This window comes from Podarcis raffonei, chromosome Z (genome assembly GCF_027172205.1).
Source record: "Podarcis raffonei isolate rPodRaf1 chromosome Z, rPodRaf1.pri, whole genome shotgun sequence".
Classification (NCBI taxonomy): Eukaryota; Metazoa; Chordata; class Lepidosauria; order Squamata; family Lacertidae; genus Podarcis; species Podarcis raffonei.
In genome coordinates, this window is record NC_070621.1 from 40,790,997 (window position 1) to 40,812,737 (window position 21,741).

General features: G+C 46.3%; 1 protein-coding gene across 1 annotated transcript; it reads right to left on the reverse strand.

Moving 5' to 3' along the window:
• Positions 1-800: 800 nt before the first annotated feature.
• Positions 801-7,750, reverse strand: PGRMC1 (progesterone receptor membrane component 1). The gene is made up of 3 exons (XM_053373901.1): positions 7,244-7,750; positions 2,801-2,956; positions 801-2,113 (listed from the first exon to the last, which is right to left on the reverse strand). The coding sequence occupies exons 1-3, from the start codon at positions 7,581-7,583 to the stop codon at positions 1,932-1,934; spliced, it is 678 nt and encodes a 225-aa protein (XP_053229876.1). The 5' UTR covers positions 7,584-7,750; the 3' UTR covers positions 801-1,931.
• Positions 7,751-21,741: the final 13,991 nt, after the last annotated feature.

The following is a 21,741-nucleotide window of genomic DNA, read 5'->3' on the forward strand; positions in this document are numbered from 1 at the left end:
AAAATATTTCCTTAAATGATGCTTTGCCACTCAATGGTGCCCAAAATCTTCTGCTTAGTGGCTTCAGTTGACTCTTGTCAATAGAGTAAGAACACCTTAGTTGTGTGAACAAACCAGTACATTGGAGAGAGGGCTTGTGTTGTATGTGTTATAGAAACTTATGTATCTTGCCCTTCCACAGGGCTGTTCTTACCCAATTTCTTATATTGTGTTGAAAAGCTGTGAAGTAGCTTCAGCCTTGCTCTACTGAATGTGTGAAGACTGAAATAAATATCTGATTAGAAACCCACTGCTTATTTCATGAGGAGCATTGGAAGGCACACAAGTGAGAGATTCCATTATAAACACTTCCATTTCCTGTGACACAGGAGCGCTTATTACTGCTGGTTAGTTTTCAATCAGACAATGAGGCGCCAACTTTTATGGAAGATTTTTATTTTGCCATTGAGAAAACAAATGCATGTGTCTTGAGTTGGAAACACCCCCCCAAGAGACACAGCAGTACAATTAAACATCATTTAGTGTACTATCAGTTAACCTTCCAGGGGTAGGTCATGATATACTTCACCCAACAAGTGACAAAAAAAATCTAACAAAATCTTGCATTAGAAACTGAGAATATCCAGTAGCAGCTGAACTTTTGTTCTTTATCATACTGGAAATTCAAAGAGACACCACTTATTGCTTTGTATAAAGAATGCAGGAAAGAAACTAAGTCATGTAAAAAATAAAACACATTGGTACAACAACCTTAATCCAATCATTCCCACTGTTGGGGTTATCTAAATGGGTCTGTGTGCTTGTTGTTTCAAGCTATTTACCCATAGTAAGGCCAATCCTAATTTCATTTTTGTCTTCTGCACTTTGCAAGGGTTCTGTGGTACAGAGTCAGGGCACAGAAGCTAAGAGCACCTTGCAGCTGTACAGTAATGGTGAGCCAAGCATCTTTGAAGTAATGGTTGTCTAATCCTTAAGCACTGTAATCAGTGTATGCTGGTGAGCTTCCAAAGAACCTCTCAGCTAAGGATGCAGTTCAGGCTTCACAAAATCAAATTTTAAGCCATACATGAACTATGGCCATCTAATCTAGGCTCCACAACATACACTAACATCAAGGAAGATATTCCTCAGACCTAAACAAATCTTTCTGCAGGTTTTGAAGCTGTTGTTTTCCCATTTGTTCGAGGCTGCATTGGTGGATTTTTTCCAGGTCCAGTGTTCATGGATCCTGCTTGCTCCCAGACCGTTCTAATGAAATCTGATGCAGGGGCTTTCGCCATTGGGTTGACCCAGCAAAGGCAGATGTTTATATATACCCCATATTTGGAGCAATACATCACTAAGGAACCATATAATAGCCCCTACTCCCAAATATTAACAGTAATCAAGATTATGAGTAAACCATACAGAAGCAACTTGCAGTAGACATAAATTGAGAATATGTGCCCGAATATGGGTTATGGTGGAGCTGTAGTTAATAAACAGAGGTCAGATTTTTTTAAAAAAATCATAATAGCAACATTGCTGCTGTAAAGGAATGGAAAGCTGTTTGATCCCCTTCGATTCACTGTGAATACAGGAAAGGGAGAAAAACTCTACCTTAACAAATACCTGCTATCTCCCAAGCTGGAGGGCTTTTGGAAAGCACCATTAAATGTATGGAAACTGCACAGCATCAAGACTTGGGTGGCTGCCCCCTTTATTTACCAAAGAACTGGGTTCTGTTGTAACCCCATTGCCAGATTTGTATCACATTATCTTTAAGAAGTTTAATGCTGACTTGGCAAGGTTATGTAGGAATGTAGATTTAAATGTATTTAATTAAAGATAATTCACATACTATTTCTAAAACCAAAACTGGTTTAGACTGAGAGAAAATCGGAATGCAAGATTTAAAAAAAAACTCATAACAATTTCAAGATCGTTCTCCACTAATCATCCTTGCGAGCCTGAGCATCCTTGGGTTTCTCCTCTTCTTGGGCTTTTCCTTCTTCTTGGGGTTTTCCTTCTTCTTCGGCTTTCCCTCCTTCTTGGGCTTTTCCTTCTTCATCATCTGAATATACAGTGTGCTCTTCCCCATCCTTCAGCAGCTTGCCCACGTAGTGGTATTTAACTGAATGAAGACCAAAGAAAAATACTTTAGTAAACATCCACAAACTTTGGGTACCAACACTTTTTGGGGAGGCAGTTGTGGTGACGCTTTAAATGTACGGTTAGAACATCCTTGATACCAATAGTGAAGTCAACAGAAACCCGTTCTGTTTAGATTCTGCAACAGGAAAATTTGGATTGTGTGTGCCAAGAAGATGACAAGTTTTTATGCAAATACCTGCAGAAAATTTCCATGGGTTTGCATTAAAATAGTTCCTCTGTCTTGCGGCAGCAATCCTAACTGCACTTCCCAAAGAACCAATTCCATTCAACTTCAACCTGTGGCATTCTGGATGATGTAGGACTCACAAACTCCAGTTAGCCTCAGCCAGCGGAACCAAGGGTCAGGAATGAGAGCTCTAGTCCCAGCTTCATCCAGAAGGCCAAAGGTTCCTCAAACCTGTCTTCAGGGATTTGCTTCTAAGCAAAGATGCTTGGAATCGTGCTATGTATGGAATCGTACTAATAGCACTGTTTTTAGTTAATGCTAATGTAAAACAAATTCATCTGGAAGACAATGGCCAACTTGTTTAGGAAAAAAGTGAGATGGGTTCAATCCCCAATCCATAATCAGTTATTGACCAATATGATCTCGTGGGAGGGTGTAAAAGATTAAAAGTTTTGGGGCAACAACATTTGAAATACTTACATTCGAACTGTTGTTCCCAGTCGCTCAGGGTCTCTCTCTGGGTGGCATCAAGATCAGAAAGATCATCATGTCCCTCCTTCAGAATCTCTCTATCCAGGCAGAAGGTGGCAAGGCCTCTGGATGCATCTCTTCCACCAAAAATCCCATAAGGACCATCTTCAGAGAAAAAGAGTGAGATATTAGAATGCTGATACCTGCCTGACCATAAGGACTTGATAACAAGGTCAAGTACACATGACATGCCAAATGCCTGCACTCACATCCCCTCCCATTTGGCCTCTAAACTTATGACATGAGTACTTAAAACAGGTGTTCGAAATTACCCAGATACCTGGCTTTTGACCACTTGTGACTTAAGTGAAGCTGCCTGGATGCCTGGATGGCACCAGACATCTCCACCTGGGGATCATTGGATCTGGACTGTTTCTACACATTAGCAACACACCCTGTAGAATTCTATCAGCTGTATTTTATCTGCACAGTCAGAATGCATTTCTGGAACCAAAATGCTTTTTTTCTGAGCAGGTGCACTCACCATTAAGAAAAAGAGGTCAGGATAGGCCAATATATATGTGTGTGTGTGTGTTGCTAATATGTAGAAACAGTACTCCTTCCAGCCAGAATGTCTGCTGGTCAGGGACCTGTGGGAGGCCAGTGGTTCCATATTCCTGGTCTGCACCAAAACTTAGAATTAAATACAACTCCCCATCTGTCTTCCTATGGGAAGTCTTGAGTTAGCACAGGCATAATGGGCAAGGTCACCCCCACCCACTGTATATGCAATTCTGGCAGGCTTCTCTATGGACTTTAGACAATAAAAGTGTAAATCAGTAACTTTCCTAGTTCATCACTCCCTGATTTCTCTGAACTGTTGCTGGAACACCATAATTTTATTTCAAAATTTCTGTACAATCAATCTGTGGGTTTAAAAAAAAATTGGGAGGAGGGGGGAATCCCCCTCAATTTCCCCAACATAGATTCACTTTCATCATGAGGTCTAGAAACATACGTTAAGATTGGATTATAAATTCCAGGCTCTGAAGCTGCCTGGTAGGAATTACTGAGACACTTTCAAGAAAAGTATGATCTATGCTTGGGGAGGGAATGGGGGTGGGGGGTGGGAAAGAGAAGTAAACAACAACAAGAGACAACAGGCAGCACATTGTGAATAAGGAACAAGGAGTAGCAGAAAGAAACTATGCAAAAAGTAGGCCATATGAAGCTGTTGCCAAACAATATTTGCCAAACAACATTTAGGGACATAGAAAGTTTTGGCAGGCGAAAGATTAAAGTGCTTGCTGACCAGGAGCAAAAAGGTATGAGTGGAGATTACTTTGAAGCCATTCCAAGCTTCAGTGGCATGTTGCATCTGAGTTCACTGGAGACTTCAGATCTCCTATCAGTTATGGTTGACATTCTGGCAATTGCTCTCAGTCTAACCTACCTTGCAGGCTTGTTGAGAGGATTAAATAGGAGGAACTCCAAAGTATGCAGCTCTGAGAAAACACCCATGGCTACCTTGCTGTAAATCAGCAATAGAAGGGGGACAATTTGTGGTGAAGTGATTGGGGGAGAGGTATGGATGAGGTTAAGAGGGTGCTTCAGCTCCCCACCCCCACCCCTGCTGCTTGTATTGGAACTTTTATTTTGGAAATAAAATCCTTTCTTACTTCCATGCAACAACAACAAAACAGTTTGTTGCCATTTTGTTAACATTCATTTGCCTGCAAAAGTCTAGTTAGGCCCCAGGCTCCTGCAGAAAGAGCAGGCCACAATTAATCATAATCATCTATCTTCCACAGTTGAATAAAAAACAAAAGTTGTGGAAGAGCCATGGTATATGTTTAGCTAGCTATACAAAGGGCTCTGTATAGATCCTGTGACTGCACACTCTGGCCTTTTGGCTTGCCCAACATCTGGGTTGGGAGAGAATGGAGAAAGTTTGGGGAGAAGCCTCTGGGTCTTGTGCAACCACAGGGATTGCATGCCAAGCAAAGCTCACCTTGAGAGGGGCTAGAAAGAGACAATAGGCCAGAGTGGTCACCTCCCTCCCTCTTTCAGTGCCTGGGGTATAATCCCCTCTACAAAACAAGACTGGCTGGTTAGGCAGGAAAACAAGGGGGAAGGGAACTGGGCAGAGTCTCTCCTTACATCCGAAAGGCTGTTTCAGTGTACCTCTTCCCAGTGTTCCCAGTACCTGAGCATTTTAATCTAAAGATGAGGAAGACTTTAGTCTTGTTGGATTTACCACTGAAGAGCCAGGCACACAACACACATAGCATTAATGAAAAAAGCAAGGTGGTGCCTTGAACCAGGTGCCTCCCTAGTGCATTCCAAGCCTAGGAATTTGTTTCCAGCACCGGAACTGAATTGAGCGCACAATACTTTCACAATAAACGCCTGCTCCTTATCAATAAGGGTCCCCCCCCCAAATTTCTGCAGCTTAGTTGCAGTCTACAACAACAGGTGGGCAGAAGTTAGATCAAGCTATATTAACATCTCTGGATGGAATTGCAGATATTCCATACCAATCTGCAAATCACCCAGAGATATTAATACAGCCTGATTTATCTTCTGCCCACCTCTTGTACCCGAGACCAATCCAGATGCTAACCTTTCATATGTGTACTCAACATGATTTCCGTCAAATTTCTACCTGCCTCTCACGTTCTGTGCTTCTCTTTCCACTGCCCTGGAAACCCGTTTTGCAGAGTCACACAAAACTTGGTTTCGTGAAACAGCGCACCAGTTCTAAGCTTCAGGCACAACTTTAATGTGGGGACCATGGCAAACAAATCTCTGGAGTCCTAAAGGGCTTTGGCTGCTAATTTAAAATGAAACAAAGAAGCAACTGAACATCACCATCATCTCTCAGCTTCTATTTCCCATCACAACTGGTGCAGAGCTTCACAACTGCTCCCTACCGCAAGTCTGGGGTGCACACCTTCCCTCTCCCAGGCCCCCCCACCCATGCTTTTTGCACAGAAAGCCCGCTGCAGGTCAAGAACAGACTGTACTGGCCTAGGTGGACAGACAGTATCACAGTTGAATAATGCTCTTCAACCAACAAAAGCACTCAAATGAGGGGATGGAACAAAGAATAGTTTACAGAGAGGCATTTGGCCTCCACGTTCCTTGCAATGTTTCCCAAACTTGGGTCTCCAACTGCTTAGGGTCTACAGCTCTCACCATCCCTGGCTACCAAGACCAGTGGTCAGGAATGATGGGAACTGTAGTCCGAAAACAGCTGGAGACCCAGGTTTGGGAAACTGCTCTAAAGTGCCATGTAAATTGATGACAATGCAATAACAGTACATAAATATTTCCTCCATTCCTGTCACAACAGTTTAAATCCCTCTCTCACACAGTTTCAATCAGGATGGCTGATCAATTGGAAAATGGTCAACTATTTAATTCATATTTACACACAGTGAGAAAGTAGATGGCGCAACACATTATAGAGCCCCAACGAAACAGCAGACCCACAAATCATTAGAGGTGCCATCAAAGCATGAGATTACCCAATTTTAATCACTATTTACAGGTGCAGTTTTTTACTTAGCAAATGGGTCAGGATTTTAGGCACTGACACCAAACCACAACACCTAACTCAGAATTAAGATGGTGAAAAGAGAAAATAAATTCTTCAAATGCAAACTTGTAGCAGAAGCCTGGATTTAAATTATACATTCTTGGGAGGAAATGAACAAATGCTGCCATTGTACTGGTTATTCCAGATTGATATAAAGTGCTGATCAGCACGGAGGCAAATACCCCGATCCAACGAAAGCTTACTCGAGAGCAAATATTAACTGCTCAGTAAGTCTAGACATGGCCTATGGCAGCTTGGCTATTACCCAATTCCCTCTTGGGTAAGCGACAACGAAATCTGTGGAACTTTCTTCCGAGCAAACGCAAGCAGGCTCAAGCCTCGCAAACCTCAACCTAGACCCAACAGCATTCTGCTTCGAAAATATCATCTCAGCTACATATATATTTTTTTAAAAACCGAATTCGACCGCAAAGCGAGACACACTTCCCCGCGAGCAAAAGCCCCGCCAGGCAACTCCACGGGGCTAACCTCTAGAGTAGACCTCTCAGCAACATACAGACAACATTTGCCAGTTTAAGTGGCTTTTCCGGCAAGGGACTAATTGCTCTCTTACAATATAAGAAATACTGGCTTGTTTGGAAAGACTCTACTGAATCAATTTCCAACGCTAGCCCAAAGTGGCCTTGCCGGGAGGTAAAGCAAACTGACTCAACAGGCAGACTGACCCGGAGCGTGCCATGCAAGATTGCACAATTCGCAACCACCACGCCACCACCCTCCTCCCCCCCCCACGAACTTCTGCCTGCCTGTCTGCCCCGCTCCCCCGCCCCCGCCCCCCCCCCCCCCGCTGTAACTAGGGACGGAAAGGGCGCAAAAAAAAAATCTCATACCCGGCCCGTAAAACTTCCTGGCGCGGGACACGTCGAAGACCTTCCCGTTAATGGCCATGAGGATACGCTCGTTCTGGACGCCGTCGAAGGGGCGCAGCTCTTCCAGAGTGAAGTCGCGGCGCTTGAGCTTGGGCAGCGGCGGCCCGTCTTCGTCGTCTCTCTTCTGGATGGGCTGGGACCGATCCCCCCGGATTATCTTGTAGAGCAGGTAGCAGCAAAGGCCCAGCAGCATCAGGTTGAGCGGGGAGCTCAGGATCGCCATAAGCAGACCCGGGTCATCGGCCTCTACGTTCTCGTTGCCCGCCGCTGCCGCCGCCGCCGCCGCCTCGTCTTGAGTCATCCTGGCTGGTACGTTTGCGCTCGCCGTGCGTGTCCGGGATCTGTAGACAGTGGTCTCTCGGTGGTCTCTCGGTTAGCTCCTGGGGTAGCTCCTGGCTTAGAAAGATCCAAGGCAAGAATCCAAAGGAACAGGACTCGGAACAGGCCAGGCGAGCGAATATAAAGAGGAAGAGGAGGTGGAGCCGGGGCGGGCGCAGGATGAGCTGGGATCCAATGTACGGAGAGGTGGGAGGCGCGCAGCCGGAGACGGGGTGGAGACTGAAGCGCCGCCGCGCTTCGGAAAAGTGTTCGCAGGTGGGCGGGAGAGAAGAGAGGGACCCGATCCCTGTGCAACTCAGGTTGTAGAACAAATTGCTTCGATCAAACAGTGACAAAAAAGACTTCTCTGGCTTATCCAACAATTACATCAGGCCAGGAGTGCCGACTTGAATTGAATATTTGCACACACATACACCCCCCCCCCCCCGCGTAATTGATCACATGACGCAGTGCACGCACTCCATTGAATGGCAGGGCCCTTTAACTTTATGGGAACCTGGGGTCCTCAAATATTTTATTGGGAGGCCAAATACACCTGTGCTCCTAGAAATTGGCTCCTATGCATAAGGCATAGGATTACAATTACAATATGCCCTTTCACAGGCAATTCCTATTAAAAGCGGATTAAAGCAAGGATATATATTGGCACCATTCTTACTTAATTTTTATATCAACAATTGCATTCCTGATATGGCATCCCATGTTTTGCAAAGTGTGAAGTGCTCATTCCATTATACAGTATACTGATAACCAGTGCTTTTTTCTGGCGGGACATTGGGGGGTATGCATACCCCTAAACATTTTGTAAATCGAAGTTTGGCCTCATTGAGGGGCAGTATTTCAACATGAGTAGGAAAATGTTTTTGTTGTTTAGTCGTTTAGTGGTGTCCGACTCTTTGTGACCCCCTGGACCAGAGCACGCTAGGCACTCCTGTCTTCCACTGCCTCCCGCAGTTTGGTCAAACTCATGCTGGTAGCTTCGAGAACACTGTCCTGCCATCTCGTCCTCTGTTGTCCCCTTCTCCTTGTGCCCTCCATCTTTCCCAACATCAGGGTCTTTTCCAGGGAGTCTTCTCTTCTCATGAGGTGGCCAAAGTACTGGAGCCTCAGCTTCACGATCTGTCCTTCCAGTGAGCCCAGGGGCAAATGAAGGCATCGTGACACCTGGGGAGGGGCGTCACTACGTAGGCCGCATTTGCAGCCTTGCTACGTACGACGCATGCACTGTATGTAGCCATGCTGTACATGCACTGTACATAGCGGTTTGCCCCCAGTGCCACTCCAGCGCCATACGGACAGTGCCGGGATCCTCTGCTCATGGCTGCAGCCGCGAACGGAGGATCCTCTACATGTGGCTGTAGTGACAATGGAGGGATCCCACTGCCGTCCTTACAGACCCAAGCAGCGCCGGCAGCAAAGTGCTATGCCCTCTGCTCGCAGCTGCAGCTGCAAATGGGATATCCTCCACATACACCTGCAGCGGCGCAATGGTTGCTCGTGATGCCACGGCGGGGCGAGCCCCCATGGGGTGCCTTCTTGTGTGTGTCCCCCGACATGGCACCCAGGGCGCAACCGCCCCCGCCCTCCCACCCCATTGCGATGCCACTGAGTGAGCACTCAGGGCTGGTTTCCTTCAGAATGGATAGGTTTGATCTTCTTGCAGTCCATGGGACTCTCAAGAGTCTCCTCCAGCACCATAATTCAAAAGCATCAATTCTTCGGCGATCAGCCTTCTTTATGGTCCAGATCTCACGTCCATACATCACTTTTAAAATACTTTTTTAATACTTTTTTAAAAAAATACTTTTTTAATACTTGGGTTTGTTACTGTGTAGATATCCCTTTTAAATAGGAAGAAAGCTTTTAAGTCCTCAAGTGGTGAGGGGAGAGACTTCATCAAGCAAGGCCTCCTTCCACCTGCCTTGCCCCACCCTTCAGTCTCTGCTTCTCAGTTTGTATTGTATTATTTTATGCACTGTGGCTTGCTGTTGTTTTATTGATTGTAGTTTAGAAATCATTTATTGTAATTGTTAATAGAGTATTTCTGTTTAATTTTTATATGCTGATATTTAATATTATTCTATACTAGTCTAATGGTTTGTTGAATGTACTTTATTTGATGTAGGTTGCTTGTTTTAAAGTTATGTTTTATTATTACATTTTTGTATTGCATTAGATTGTTATAAGGTGTACATTCTTTGTTTCTTCAGCTTGTAAACCGCCTTGGGTATTGTAAGATAGAAAGACGGTATACAAATTAAAAGTGATGATGATGATGACTACTACTGGGAAAACCATGGCTTTAACTATACAGACCTTTGCTGGCAAGGTGATGTCTCTGCTTTTTAAGATTCTGTCTAGGTTTGTCATTGCTTTTCTCCCAAGAAGCAGGCATCTTTTAATTTCATGACTTCTGTCGCCTAAACATTTTTTTTAGGAAAAAAGCACTGCTGATATCCTAGTTTTGCTTTCTTTGAATAAAATTGGACTTAGAAGGATGCTAGTTAAATCCAGGCACATGGGTGTAGCTAGGATTTATCTTTGGGGGGGAAGAGGCAGAGCCTCAGTTAGTTAAGTATGTTTTATTGATTTACTATGCCCATGTTTGAGCGACGTGGGTGGTGCTGTGGTCTAAACCACAGAGCCTAGGGCTTGCTGATCAGAAAGTCAGTGGTTCGAATCCCTGCAATGGGGTGAACTCCCATTGTTCGGTCCCAGCTCCTGTCCACCTAGCAGTTTGAAAGCATGTCAAAGTGCAAGTAGATAAATAGGTACCACTCCAGCGGGAAGGTAAACGGCATTTCCGTGCGCAGCTCTGGTTCGCCAGAAGCGGCTTAGTCATGCTGGCCACCTGACCCAGAAGCTGTCTGCAGACAAACGCTGGCTCCCTCGGCCAATAAAGAGAGATGAGTGCCGCAATCCCAGAGTCACCTGCAACTGGACCTAACGGTCAGTGGCCCCTTTACCTTTACCTTACACCCATGTTTGGGGAACTGTGTAAAAAGGAACGGCTAAAAGTAAATTATTATAAAACCAAGCTTGTCATATTTGGTAAGAGGGTTCCTAAGTCCAGGTGGCCATTAGATGGTCATATACATGAACAAGTAAAAGGTAAAGGTAAAGGGGACCCCTGACCATTAGGTCCAGTCGTGGCTGACTCTGGGGTTGCGGCGCTCATCTTGCTTTACTGGCCGAGGGAGCCGGTGTACAGCTTCGGGGTCATGTAGTCAGCATGACTAGGCCGCTTCTGGCAAACCAGACCAGCGCACGGAAATGCCGTTTACCTTCCCGCTGGAGCGGTACCTATTTATCTACTTGCAGATTGAGGTGCTTCGAACTGCTAGATTGGCAGGAGCTGGGACCGAACAATGGGAGCTCACCCCGTCACGGGGATTTGAACCACCGACCTTCTGATTGGCAAGTCCTAGGCTCTGTGGTTTAACCCACAGCGCCACCCGCGTCCCTCACGAACAAGTACATATGTTTAAAATTTAGGATTACTTATCATTGAAATCCCATCTGTTTGATGGTTTGGTTGGCATCCCTCTGTCTTGGGAGATAATGGAGGAGTGGGCCTTTGGGGGTGAAGCCAAACTACTGGAGAGCTACAGCGACTGCTGCAGTGCATAGCTATGGGGCTGGGGGCAGGGCAGGGGGTTGGCTCTCTAGGTTTCTTGCCCTGGGTGAAGCCTCCATTGAGGCTCCCAGCCTGTGTGTGTGTAGGCAAATGTGCATGGGGTATGTGCCAAACTGGGTCTTTGACCCAGATGAAAGAAAGCCTAGTTTTGCCCCTACCTGCTGTGGCTGTACAGACCAATACAGGAGAGCAGGTGTGAAACTAGGTTTTATGTCCCTTGGGTCAAAGGCCCATGAACATGCATTTGCGCACACACACACACACACACACACACACACACAGGCTGGGAACCTCAGTGGTGCCACTCTGGAGGTTTCACCCAGGGCAAAGACCCCCGGCTAGGAGCCCCCATCCCCACCCATAGCAATGGCACTGCATGAGAGACATGTTTTGTTGCAGTTGGAGCAGATGAAGGCATCCAGTTGTGGTACTGTGGATGCACCATTGCATTTCTTCTCTCTGCGTTCCTCCCAGCAGTCTTTTCTCCTCTGGTCACTGTTGTGGATACACAACCTGCCTTGTCTCCAGGCACTGCGGTTGTCTTGCAAGGAATCATGTCACGTTTGCAGACATCTTTGTAGCACAGCATTGAACTGCCAACAGGTCTAGTGCTTGAAACCAGCTTCCCTGGGGTTCCTGCCATCTTCCCTTCTGCAGATACCCAAGGACATAACACAATCCCTGGCAGGCAACCAATGTGCCAGCCAAGACAGAGCACCCCTTATCACTGCTCATTGCTCTACTAGATACTCTCAAATCAAGGACAACCACTCACGGCCCCATTATCTGGAGACGCTTCCTTTTCCACAGTTATGCAGGGCTTTTGTTGAACTTAGGTTTCAGCAGATGCCTTCAGCATGTTTGGAGGGGGAGAAACTTTGGAAATAGGACCAGAAATGCACCTATGGATGTAACCAGGTTGAGGACATCATGCACTATTTGTTGATTTGCCCATTATATACGATGACCAGAGTTGTTGTTTTCAGATTAATCCCCCAAGGAAGTGATCGTTGAACTCTTAGACGATAAATACATACAAATTACACATCTGGTAGCCAAATTTGCTCTGGCAGCTAAGAAGCTTTGCTTCAGTTGTGTTAATGTGTTGTGCTTTCAAAATTTTATGCTGTGGAATTTTACATTTGTGTTGCCTGATTCTAGATGAATGTCTTCCTTTTTGCCCTGTGGTGTTATGAAGACCTATGGCTGTATACAATGAGTTTAGCTGACTGATTTTTCCAAGGCACTGGATGCAGGCTCACCCACCAACACCAATATAACTCCCATTTACTTTAATGTAAAATATTGTGTGTGTGATACTTTGAATATGTATGTAAAGGCCCTTCACGGCCTAGGACCCTCGTACGTACGGGACCGCCTCTCCCGGTATGCCCCACAGAGAGCCTCAAGGTCCATAAATGGCAACACCCTAGTGGTCCCGGGCCCTAAGGAAGTTAGATTAGTTTCAACCAGAGCCAGGGCCTTTTCAGCACTGGCTCCGGCCTGGTGGAACGCTCTGCCTCATGAGACCAGGGCCCTCCAGGATCTGATTTCTTTCCGCAGAGTTGTTCCGCCTGGCCTTTGGCTTGGAGCCAATTTGATTCCCCCCCCCTTCTTTTTTCTTTTTCCTTTCTCCTCCTGTGATGAGGCGGCGTTTTAATATTTAATGTTTAATGTTTCAATATTTTAATGTTGTATTTTAATCTTGTTTTTAAGTTGTATTCATTCAACTTGTTTTTATTATTGCTTGTTAGCCGCCCTGAGCCCAGCCTTGGCTGGGGAGGGCAGGGTATAAATAAAAATTATGATGATGATGATGATGATGATGATGATGATGTGATTTTGTTAAAGACATTGAATTTATTGTAGATTGTTAGTTCGACTGAGTGTAGAGCAGGCTTCCTCAACCTCAGCCCTCCAGAAGATAGGGTAGATAGGGTCTCGGCCTGCGTACCAGATGGAGCTGATAAACAGCTGCCCTGGACACAGAACTGACCTGCGCCTCCATGGACAGCAGTGAGTCCAAAATGACTCCCAGGCTGCGGACCTGGTCCTTCAGGGGCACAGTTACCCCATCCACACCTGCCCGCCTCCTGTCCCCCCCAAAAGCAGTACTTCTGTCTTGTCAGGATTCAACCTCAATCTGTTAGCCGCCATCCAAGAGACAATGGAGTGTGCTGCTCGGGTGAAGTCAAACCACTGTGCTAGCAACACGGATGTGACCTTCCTGGGGCTCAAGCCTAGGCAGTGTGCATGGAAGTCCTAGGTTGCCAAGGTGACAGGACCCCACTTTGGGCCTTGCTAATGTTGTCCAAAGGAAAGCAGAGCAATGTTTGGCACCAGATTGGCTGTGGGGGTTGCCGGAAAGAGGCATACAAGATGCCATTTAAATATCTTAGGGCAGAAGTTTTCAACCTTTTTGTGTCTACAGCTCCCTTGACCAAGTACATTCTTTCTTCGGCCCCCCTGTGGGGCTCAGGAGCCCAGTTATGTCACCCCTTGCCTGCAGAGCTGGCAGCCTCTCACCCTCCCTTGTGGAGGGTTCCCTCAGCCTCCTCTCCCCCTCCTCTCCCCTCTCCTTGGGAGTCCTCTGGGCAGCAGCTGCTGCTGCCCCTGGTCTCTGAGCTGCCCCCCTGCCCCAAAGAGAGGTGCCTCCTCGCACTGACCCACAGGGGTCTGGGACTTTTCTGTCCATTCCCAAAAGCAAGGGCTGGCAGGCTGGCGGGCTGGGCTCCCTTGCCCGCTAGCTTGTTTGCATACTCCGAGGCTACCTCAGCTCCTGGCAACCAGCACCCCCTGAACAGCCCCAAAGGCACCATTCACATGTGAGCTTGTAGCCAGGGCTTCAACAGCTGTGCTAGAGGCAGAGACCTGAGAGGGCATCAGTGGAAGGGAGGGAAGGAAAGAGGGACAGATGCCAGTGTTGTCTGCAGCACCCGTGACCATCATTCAAGGCACCCCAGGCTGCCATGGCACACTGGCTGAAAACCACTGTCTTGGGGACTCCAGATTTGTGTAGGGTTTACTCTTTTCCCTTTTCTTCTCTCAAGGCAGCAAGGTTTAGGATCAGAGTTTTCCTTCTCCTAGATGGACTACCTTCCCAGGCTGACAAGCCCCATTTGCCCCTCACTTCCCTCTACAGCACAAGCAGAAACCACCTTTTTGACTATTGGATCTACTATTGGTCCTAGCCCCTCAGCATGCAGGGAAGTCCCTAACTCGCCAAGGGTTTGAGACCCATTGACTACCCTCAACTGGTTTAGCTGGCCAGTCGAAGCTGTTTGTTGTGGCCTGGGATTCAGACTCAGAGGCTGAACCTGAGGAATCCCAGCCTGCACAGGAGTCCCCACCTCCAGAACCAGCTGAGCCGGGGCTGGGGCCTGAGCCTGAAGGGTCCTCACCTGTGCTGGATCCTCAGGTGCAGGCACCAGCTGAGTCTGCTCTGGCCCCTGAGGTGATGGAGGACCCATTGCCTGCAGGTGCTCCACTCTCAGCCACGTCAGGGGAAGAGGAGGTTGCTTCTGGGTCCGGCAACCCTCCAGCCTCTCCTGAGCTGCAGAGGCTCAGAGGCAGAGGGAACCAAGTTCCCACAGGAGGAGTGCTCGCCTCCAGGCCAGGAGAGGCGCATCACCAGAGGATCGGGGCCACTGTTGTGGCTGCTATCACATGCTGATAGCTTCTAAGAGCCACAGGTGAGAACTAAGCGCAGGGTGGGGAGTGAGATATTTGTTCCCCAGTCATGAAATGCTTCTTCTCTTCAGCAGCCCCACAACCAGTAAGTGGTGGCTATTGGGGGGGGGGGGAGAGAAGTGCTATGGGGTAGGTAGGTTTGTTTTCAGCCTTTAAACCCTACACCATTTTGCCAATGGGGGAGCTTATAAAAACCAATTCCATTATTATTTCATTACTTAATACACTTGAATCCCCTTCCAGGCTTTCTTCCTAGTTGGGATCCAGCTAAGGCAGCCCTTGACCTCTGCCTACAAAGAGATGACGCAAGGAGAAAAGGAGGTTGCAGGACAGAGATGCAAGCTGAAGGCAGTTGTTATTGTTATGACTACTTTAAGTCATCAGTATCAACTGTGGTTCTGGCGGCTTTGCCCAAGGTAAAGAATGGCTATAGCCCTGAAAGACTCTTTGCGCACATATTCAAAACCGCCAAAGCAGACCCAAAAGCAAAGCTGGTGACCATGCTAAGGCTTGGCTTCGAGGAAAAACACAGATCTCTCTCTCTCCCCCCCCCAATATATTTTATTAGTTTTACAAATAAAAAATACAAGTAAGCACACATCAATAAAGTCATACTGTATGTGGAGATTCTCCGAATCTCGCAACTTCCCCCCATCCCGTCCATCTAATCTTGTTTTAAACATCTGCAATTGCATATTAGTCCATACTCCAGTTTTTATATCAAACCATATTATCCATAATGTTTTTTACACTATAAGTGAGTCAAAATCCTGCTCTTGTTTCCATCTGCCTGCAGTGGTCTCCTAGATAACTAATAAATTTTTCCCATTCTTTTATAAAGTTTTTATCCTCTTGGTTTCTGAGTTTTCCAGTCAGCTTTGCCATCTCAGCATAGTCCATCAACTTTGGCATTCTTCTCTGGTAGTTACTATCATCTTTCCAACTCTGGGCCAATAACATCCACACAGCTGTTGTTCCATACACGGGGGCGGAGGAAGGGGTATGTGGTAGGAGTGGGCCTTCCCGGGTGTCACAACTGAGAGGGGGTGACAAAATGCCGGGCAGCACTCACCACGGGGCCTGCAGCGCACCTGAGCCATGCATATCTCCTGGGAGAGATGTGGTGGCTTGGGCGCACGCAGGCTTCCTGCTGCCCAAACAGTCCGCTCGCTTCCTCCCCCACAGCTGTAGAGTGGCTGAGTGGGAGGAGGCAGTAGACTCCTTGGAGGCCCCACGAAGTGTCCTGCCCCAGATTGCCCCACCCCCGCAGGCGGCTGGCCCCACCCCTGGGCACGCGTGCCACCCAAGGCGCCCAATTGGCTTGCTCTGTCACTGTCCATACATGAAAAGTCTTTTCTGCTCCTTCAGAATGTTACTACAGTCATTCCTCGGGTCAAATATGCTTCAGGTTGAGCGCTTTTGGGTTGCACTTTGCGGCGACCCAGAAGTAACGGAACGCATTACTTCCAGGTTTCGCCACTTGCGCAGGCACAGGTGCTCAAAACGACGTCACGAACATGCACAGAAGTGGTGAACCGCTGCACATGCAGATGTGGATTGCTTTCACTTCAGGATGCGAACAGGGATCCAGAACGGATCCCGTTCGTATCCAGAGGTACCACTGTATCTGTTGTTGTTGTTGTTGTTTAGTCGTTTAGTCATGTCCGACTCTTTGTGACCCCATGGACCAGAGCACGCCAGGCACTCCTGTCTTCCACTGCCTCCCACAGTTTGGTCAAACTCATGCTGGTAGCTTCAAGGACACTGTCCAACCATCTCGTCCTCTGTCATCCCCTTCTCCTTGTGCCCTCAGTCTTTCCCAACATCAGGGTCTTTTCCAGGGAGTCTTCTCTTCTTATGAGGTGGCCAAAGTATTGGAGCCTCAGCTTCAGGATCTGTCCTTCCAGTGAGCACTCAGGGCTGATTTCCTTCAGAATGGATCGGTTTGATCTTCTTGCAGTCCGTGGGACTCTCAGGAGTCTCCTCCAGCACCATAATTCAAAAGCATCAATTCTTCGGCGATCACCTGTAATTCCTAATGAAAAATGCTTCTGGTTTGAAAACACATCTTAACCCCAGCTGAGATGGTGTGCCTGTGGCTCAACCCCACCTGGTTCCAGAGACACTGGACAGCGTGCCTTTTGGTAGCCTGTCTTGTTGATGCCCCCTCCCAGGCTTAACTATAAGTATGAATAGCTTTCCAAGGGTGGCCATGCTGCTCTGGAGCAGAAGCATACCTAGGTTCTTTTGCACCCTTGGCAAGGAGCTGTACTAGTGCCTCCAACCCAGGGGAGCCACAAAACAGAAACTCTGCTTTTTGTTGCCTTTCGTGCTCCTCCAGTGACTTCTTCCTCGGCCACTGGGTTCGGGTCTGCTCTGCTTTGCCTCCCATCCTCCTCCTCATTCTCTGCCTCCATTGGTCTGTCTGTCTGTGTGCCTGCCTTCATCCCTCCCAGCCAACTGCAGAGTGAAGAGGCCCAGTTTTTGCACCCCCTAAGCCAGCAACCTTGGCAAGGGCCAACCTGGACAGCTCCTAGGTTGCTCTGGAGCACCCATGCCTCTGAAAGAAACTAGACTTTAGGGATATTAAACTGGAGGCTCACAGACCCAGCTGCCTAGGGTGGGGGGTCTCAGGCAGGGGTCAGTGCTGGTGGGAACTGGTGGGATATTGCACCCCTGGCAGTGGGCCTGGGAGGCCAGGTGCTTATGCCAGGCAAGAGAGTGCACTGGTGACAGCCACTCAGTGGATGATCTAGTGTATGTGGCAGCCATATTTTGCACCAATGCCAGCAGTTGAGAACGCAAGACCAAAGCCTTATGTTTCCCAATGCATTAGAAATACCAATGTTGCAATCACATTGCTGCTGCTTTTTTGTTTGCCTAACCAAGAACAGGTATGACAAGGTGCCTCTTAAAATTAGGATGAGGCAAGTAAACAAGGGGATTTACAAGCACCTTCTTCTTATCAATAAATTTGGATATGGATCTCCTTCCTCTTTTTCCACAACACCGGTTGTTCTAGTTTAGCTAAATGGGTTTCTCTAGTACCAAGAAACTCACCTTTCTTTTTCTCAATTTTTTTTATTGATGTTCCAAATTTATAACAAATATAACACACAAAAAAGAAAAACATTACAATATTAAAAAGAAAAACAAACAAACATATAAACACCTATTCTTTCTAAAAAGCCAATTTAATTTTCATTGTTAAGTGACTTCCTCAAATCCCCCCAACTGAATTTCAATGGATCTCCTTGTAACAGTTTTCCAATATTCACTTTCTCATAAAATTAACTCATTCAAATTGCTCTCTTCGTTCCTTTTCATAATATTCTGAACCCAAAATGTTATACAATTAAACATACTTTAATCCTAGGCCAATTTGATACTTACAGGTAGTTCTACTTACCTTATATTAGAATATCTAGCTAAATAATCTTTAAATTTCTTCCAATCTTCTTGGTATACCTCCTCTTTCTGATTGCGGATTCTTCCAGTCAGGTTGGCCAGCTCCAAAAAGTCCAACATCTTCATCTGCCATTCTTCCACTATTGGTATTTCTTGCGATTTCCAATTTTTGGCTAACAAAATTCTTGCTGCAGTTGTGGCATACAAAAACAAAGGAACTCACCTTTCTTATCTCTTTTGTTTATTTCTTTACTTGCAGATTTATATATTCACCTAAAAGGCTCTCAGGGAGGCTTGCAAAAGCCACTACAAATGCTGTCTCTGCCCTCAGGCTTGCAGTCTGAAGAAAAAGGCATGACACACAAGGAAAAAAGAATGGGAAGGAGGCAGGAAAAGCAAGCACAAGTTCACAGAGGTCACAATACAGGTGTGAACTGACATTCAAGCAGTATCTTTTAAAATACTTTATACTGTAAACCACCCTGTGCTCTTCCGATGAAGGGCAGTATATAAATTCCCTCACACCATGGGTGCCAACATTTATTGGGGGGAACTGTGCCCTGCATAATTGATCACATGATGCAGTGCACACCATTTGAATGGCAATACCCTTCAACTGGGTCGCGGGTGGCACTGTGGGTTAAACCACAGAGCCTAGGACTTGCCGATCAGAAGGTCGGCGGTTCGAATCCCCACGACGGGGTGAGCTTCTGTTGCTTGGTCCCTGCTCCTGCTAACCTAGCAGTTCAAAAGCACTTCAAAGTACAAGTAGATAAATAAGTACCGTTCCAGCGGGAAGGTAAACGGCGTTTCCGTGCGCTGCTCTGGTTCGCCAGAAGCGGCTTAGTCATGCTGGCCACATGACCCAGAAGCTGTACACCGGCTCCCTCGACCAATAAAGCAAGATGAGCGCCGCAACTCCAGAGTCGGTCACAACTGGACCTAATGGTCAGGGGTCCTTTTACCCTTCAACTTGGGGGGGGGGCGCTGCTGTGAAAGACACAGCAACTCAGGTGCTCTGAGCCCAGCGGCACTCACAAAAGCAGTTTTGGGCTGGCACATGCCTGCTGCATTGCTCTCAGCTGCCCTCCTCCAGCAGCTCATGACGCCCTATGAGCCCAGCACCATTTTTGTGAGTCTTGCAAAGCAACACAGGGCTTGCAGGATGCCATGAGTGCAGCCTTCAAAGCGGGCCGGCCGATGGGCTGATGGTGGTCATAGCGGCGGTGCACCCTGCCCCACAACATAGCAGCGGTGCACCCTGCCCCACTCACTGGCAGTGGTTCTCAAGCTTCACCCACCCTCTGGGCCACACTTTCAGAATAAAAAATTGCTCTCACCAAATCTTTAATTGATAAAGAAATACATTAGAAAACAAAAAGAAACAACTCGTAGCTGTGCTTGATTTATGACACAGAAAACAACTACTTTATAATATGATCCTGGGACACCCAGAAAGCAGATGGCTAGATAATTTATTATGGTCGGAGACCAGCTTAACACCCAGAAAGATAAAACAGTGCAGTTACATAAGAACACTCCCATAGTATAATTAATAAACAAGCCTCTTACATATGTACCTTAAATATGTATACTCAATGGGAGGTGTGAACTTGCTTTTGCCAGGTAACCTCATTTATATATCAGGTCGAATTTGAGACTAACAAACTCTCATCTCCTCATCAACACAGTGAAAAGCCTTTCTCTTTTCTGATCTTTCGTATTTGTCAGAGTTGAAAATCCCTCTTCACAACAATATGTCATGGAAAACTGTAGAAGAATAGCCAGTGATCTTGAAGAGACATGTGGATACTGTTTCTGTTTGTATATCCAGTAAAATTAGATTGATACTATACTGTGATACACTTTACTGAACTGTTTAAATGTTTCTTTGATTGTCCTTGAATCTTCCCAGCACGCCTGCCATCATCTCCTGCCACACATGTAAAAGCCATAATCATGCATTAATGAAACTTAAGCATGCAGGTTATATAAGACTCATCTATTGCAATTATTTGCATGTTTTAAGCAGATTTTACATATGTGTATAGTTTTAATTCTATTAATATTTAATTGCTTTTTAATGATAGCTTTTTCTATGCTTGAGGTCCGTCAGGGGAAAAGGTGGAGTTTAATAAATAAATATAAGAGATAATGAAAATATATAATAATGCCCCCTGTAATGTCCTCTTCATGGGGTATTTTTTCCTGTGATCTCCAATCTCAACAACTTTGACTTCCTAAGAAAAGTTAAACAACTTTGGCTGCCCCCCCCCATCCTGGCTATACCCATGTTTCACATAGTGAAAGACAGAGCTATAGCCATATGTATATTTTGTCACACCAAGAGTAAAGGTAACTATGTTAACACATCAGAAGAACTCTAAAATCCGTATTAGGGCAGTGCCTTTATTAGGCCTGTGTAAATGCCATGAAATAGTGTGAAAAATAGTCTGAGTCTTAAAATTATTGTTGCAATTCTAGTCCCATCTTTTACCATAAGGGGAAGAAGTTCTTGCACAAATGTTCACCATGGAAGAATTAATTCAAGACTATAAAACAAAGGTAGACAAAATAAAAGATTCACACTGAAGGCTACACACCTAACTGCAGCTATTTATTATCACTTTCATTATCATGTATTAGCCAACTTTCATCCAAGGGTCACAGAGCAAATTACAGAATAAAAGCACAACAATGGATAACATAGTGGCTTGATGAGTCAGTGTGTCTGGCTATTAACCAAAACATTGGTGGTTTGAGCCCACACAGGCATGGCTGTGGGCAGGATTCTTGCACTGCAGTGCCTAAAACTAGATGACCCTTGGGGTCTCTTTCAACTCTATGATTCTCTGAAACAAAAGAATCACACACACACACACACACACACACACACACACACACACACACTCCAACACATTAAAAAACAACAACCCCATGGATTGTTTAATTAGCCAAAAGTCTGGGAGAAGAGGAATATTTTCATCTGGTGCCTAAATGCGTGTGATGAAGGTGTCATTGGGGTGAACATTCCACAAACACGGAATTGATGCCGAAAAGGCCTGCTCTCTTGCTGCACCCTCCCCAGGTGTCTCACGGAGGGGGCATACAAAAAAGAGCCTCAAAGTGTCCAGGTTGGTTCATATGGAGAGAGGCAGTCTTTGAGGTATTGCAGTCCTGAGCCATTTAAGTTTTCATAGGTCAAAACCAGCACTTTGAAGCAAGTATGCTGCCTTGCCCCTGTAAGAGCAGGTGCCCAGTGCTCTGGTAACCTTAAAGTTAGATGTGTTAGAGGTGAAGTTGCCTCTGAAGAAGGTTTGGAAACTTAAACTGGTGCAGAATTCGGTGGCCAGGTTGTTCCAGGACCAAAATACAAGACAGATTT

Excerpts from the sequence above, each read along its gene's own strand:
- PGRMC1 (XM_053373901.1), bottom strand. The coding sequence starts at position 7,583 with ATGACTCAAGACGAGGCGGCGGCGGCGGCGGCAGCGGCGGGCAACGAG. Across the intron at positions 2,957-7,243 it reads CAGGAAGTTTTACGGGCCGG|ATGGTCCTTATGGGATTTTT; the intron begins GTATGAGATTTT and ends TTTTCTCTGAAG. Across the intron at positions 2,114-2,800 it reads CTGGGAACAACAGTTCGAAT|TTAAATACCACTACGTGGGC; the intron begins GTAAGTATTTCA and ends GTCTTCATTCAG.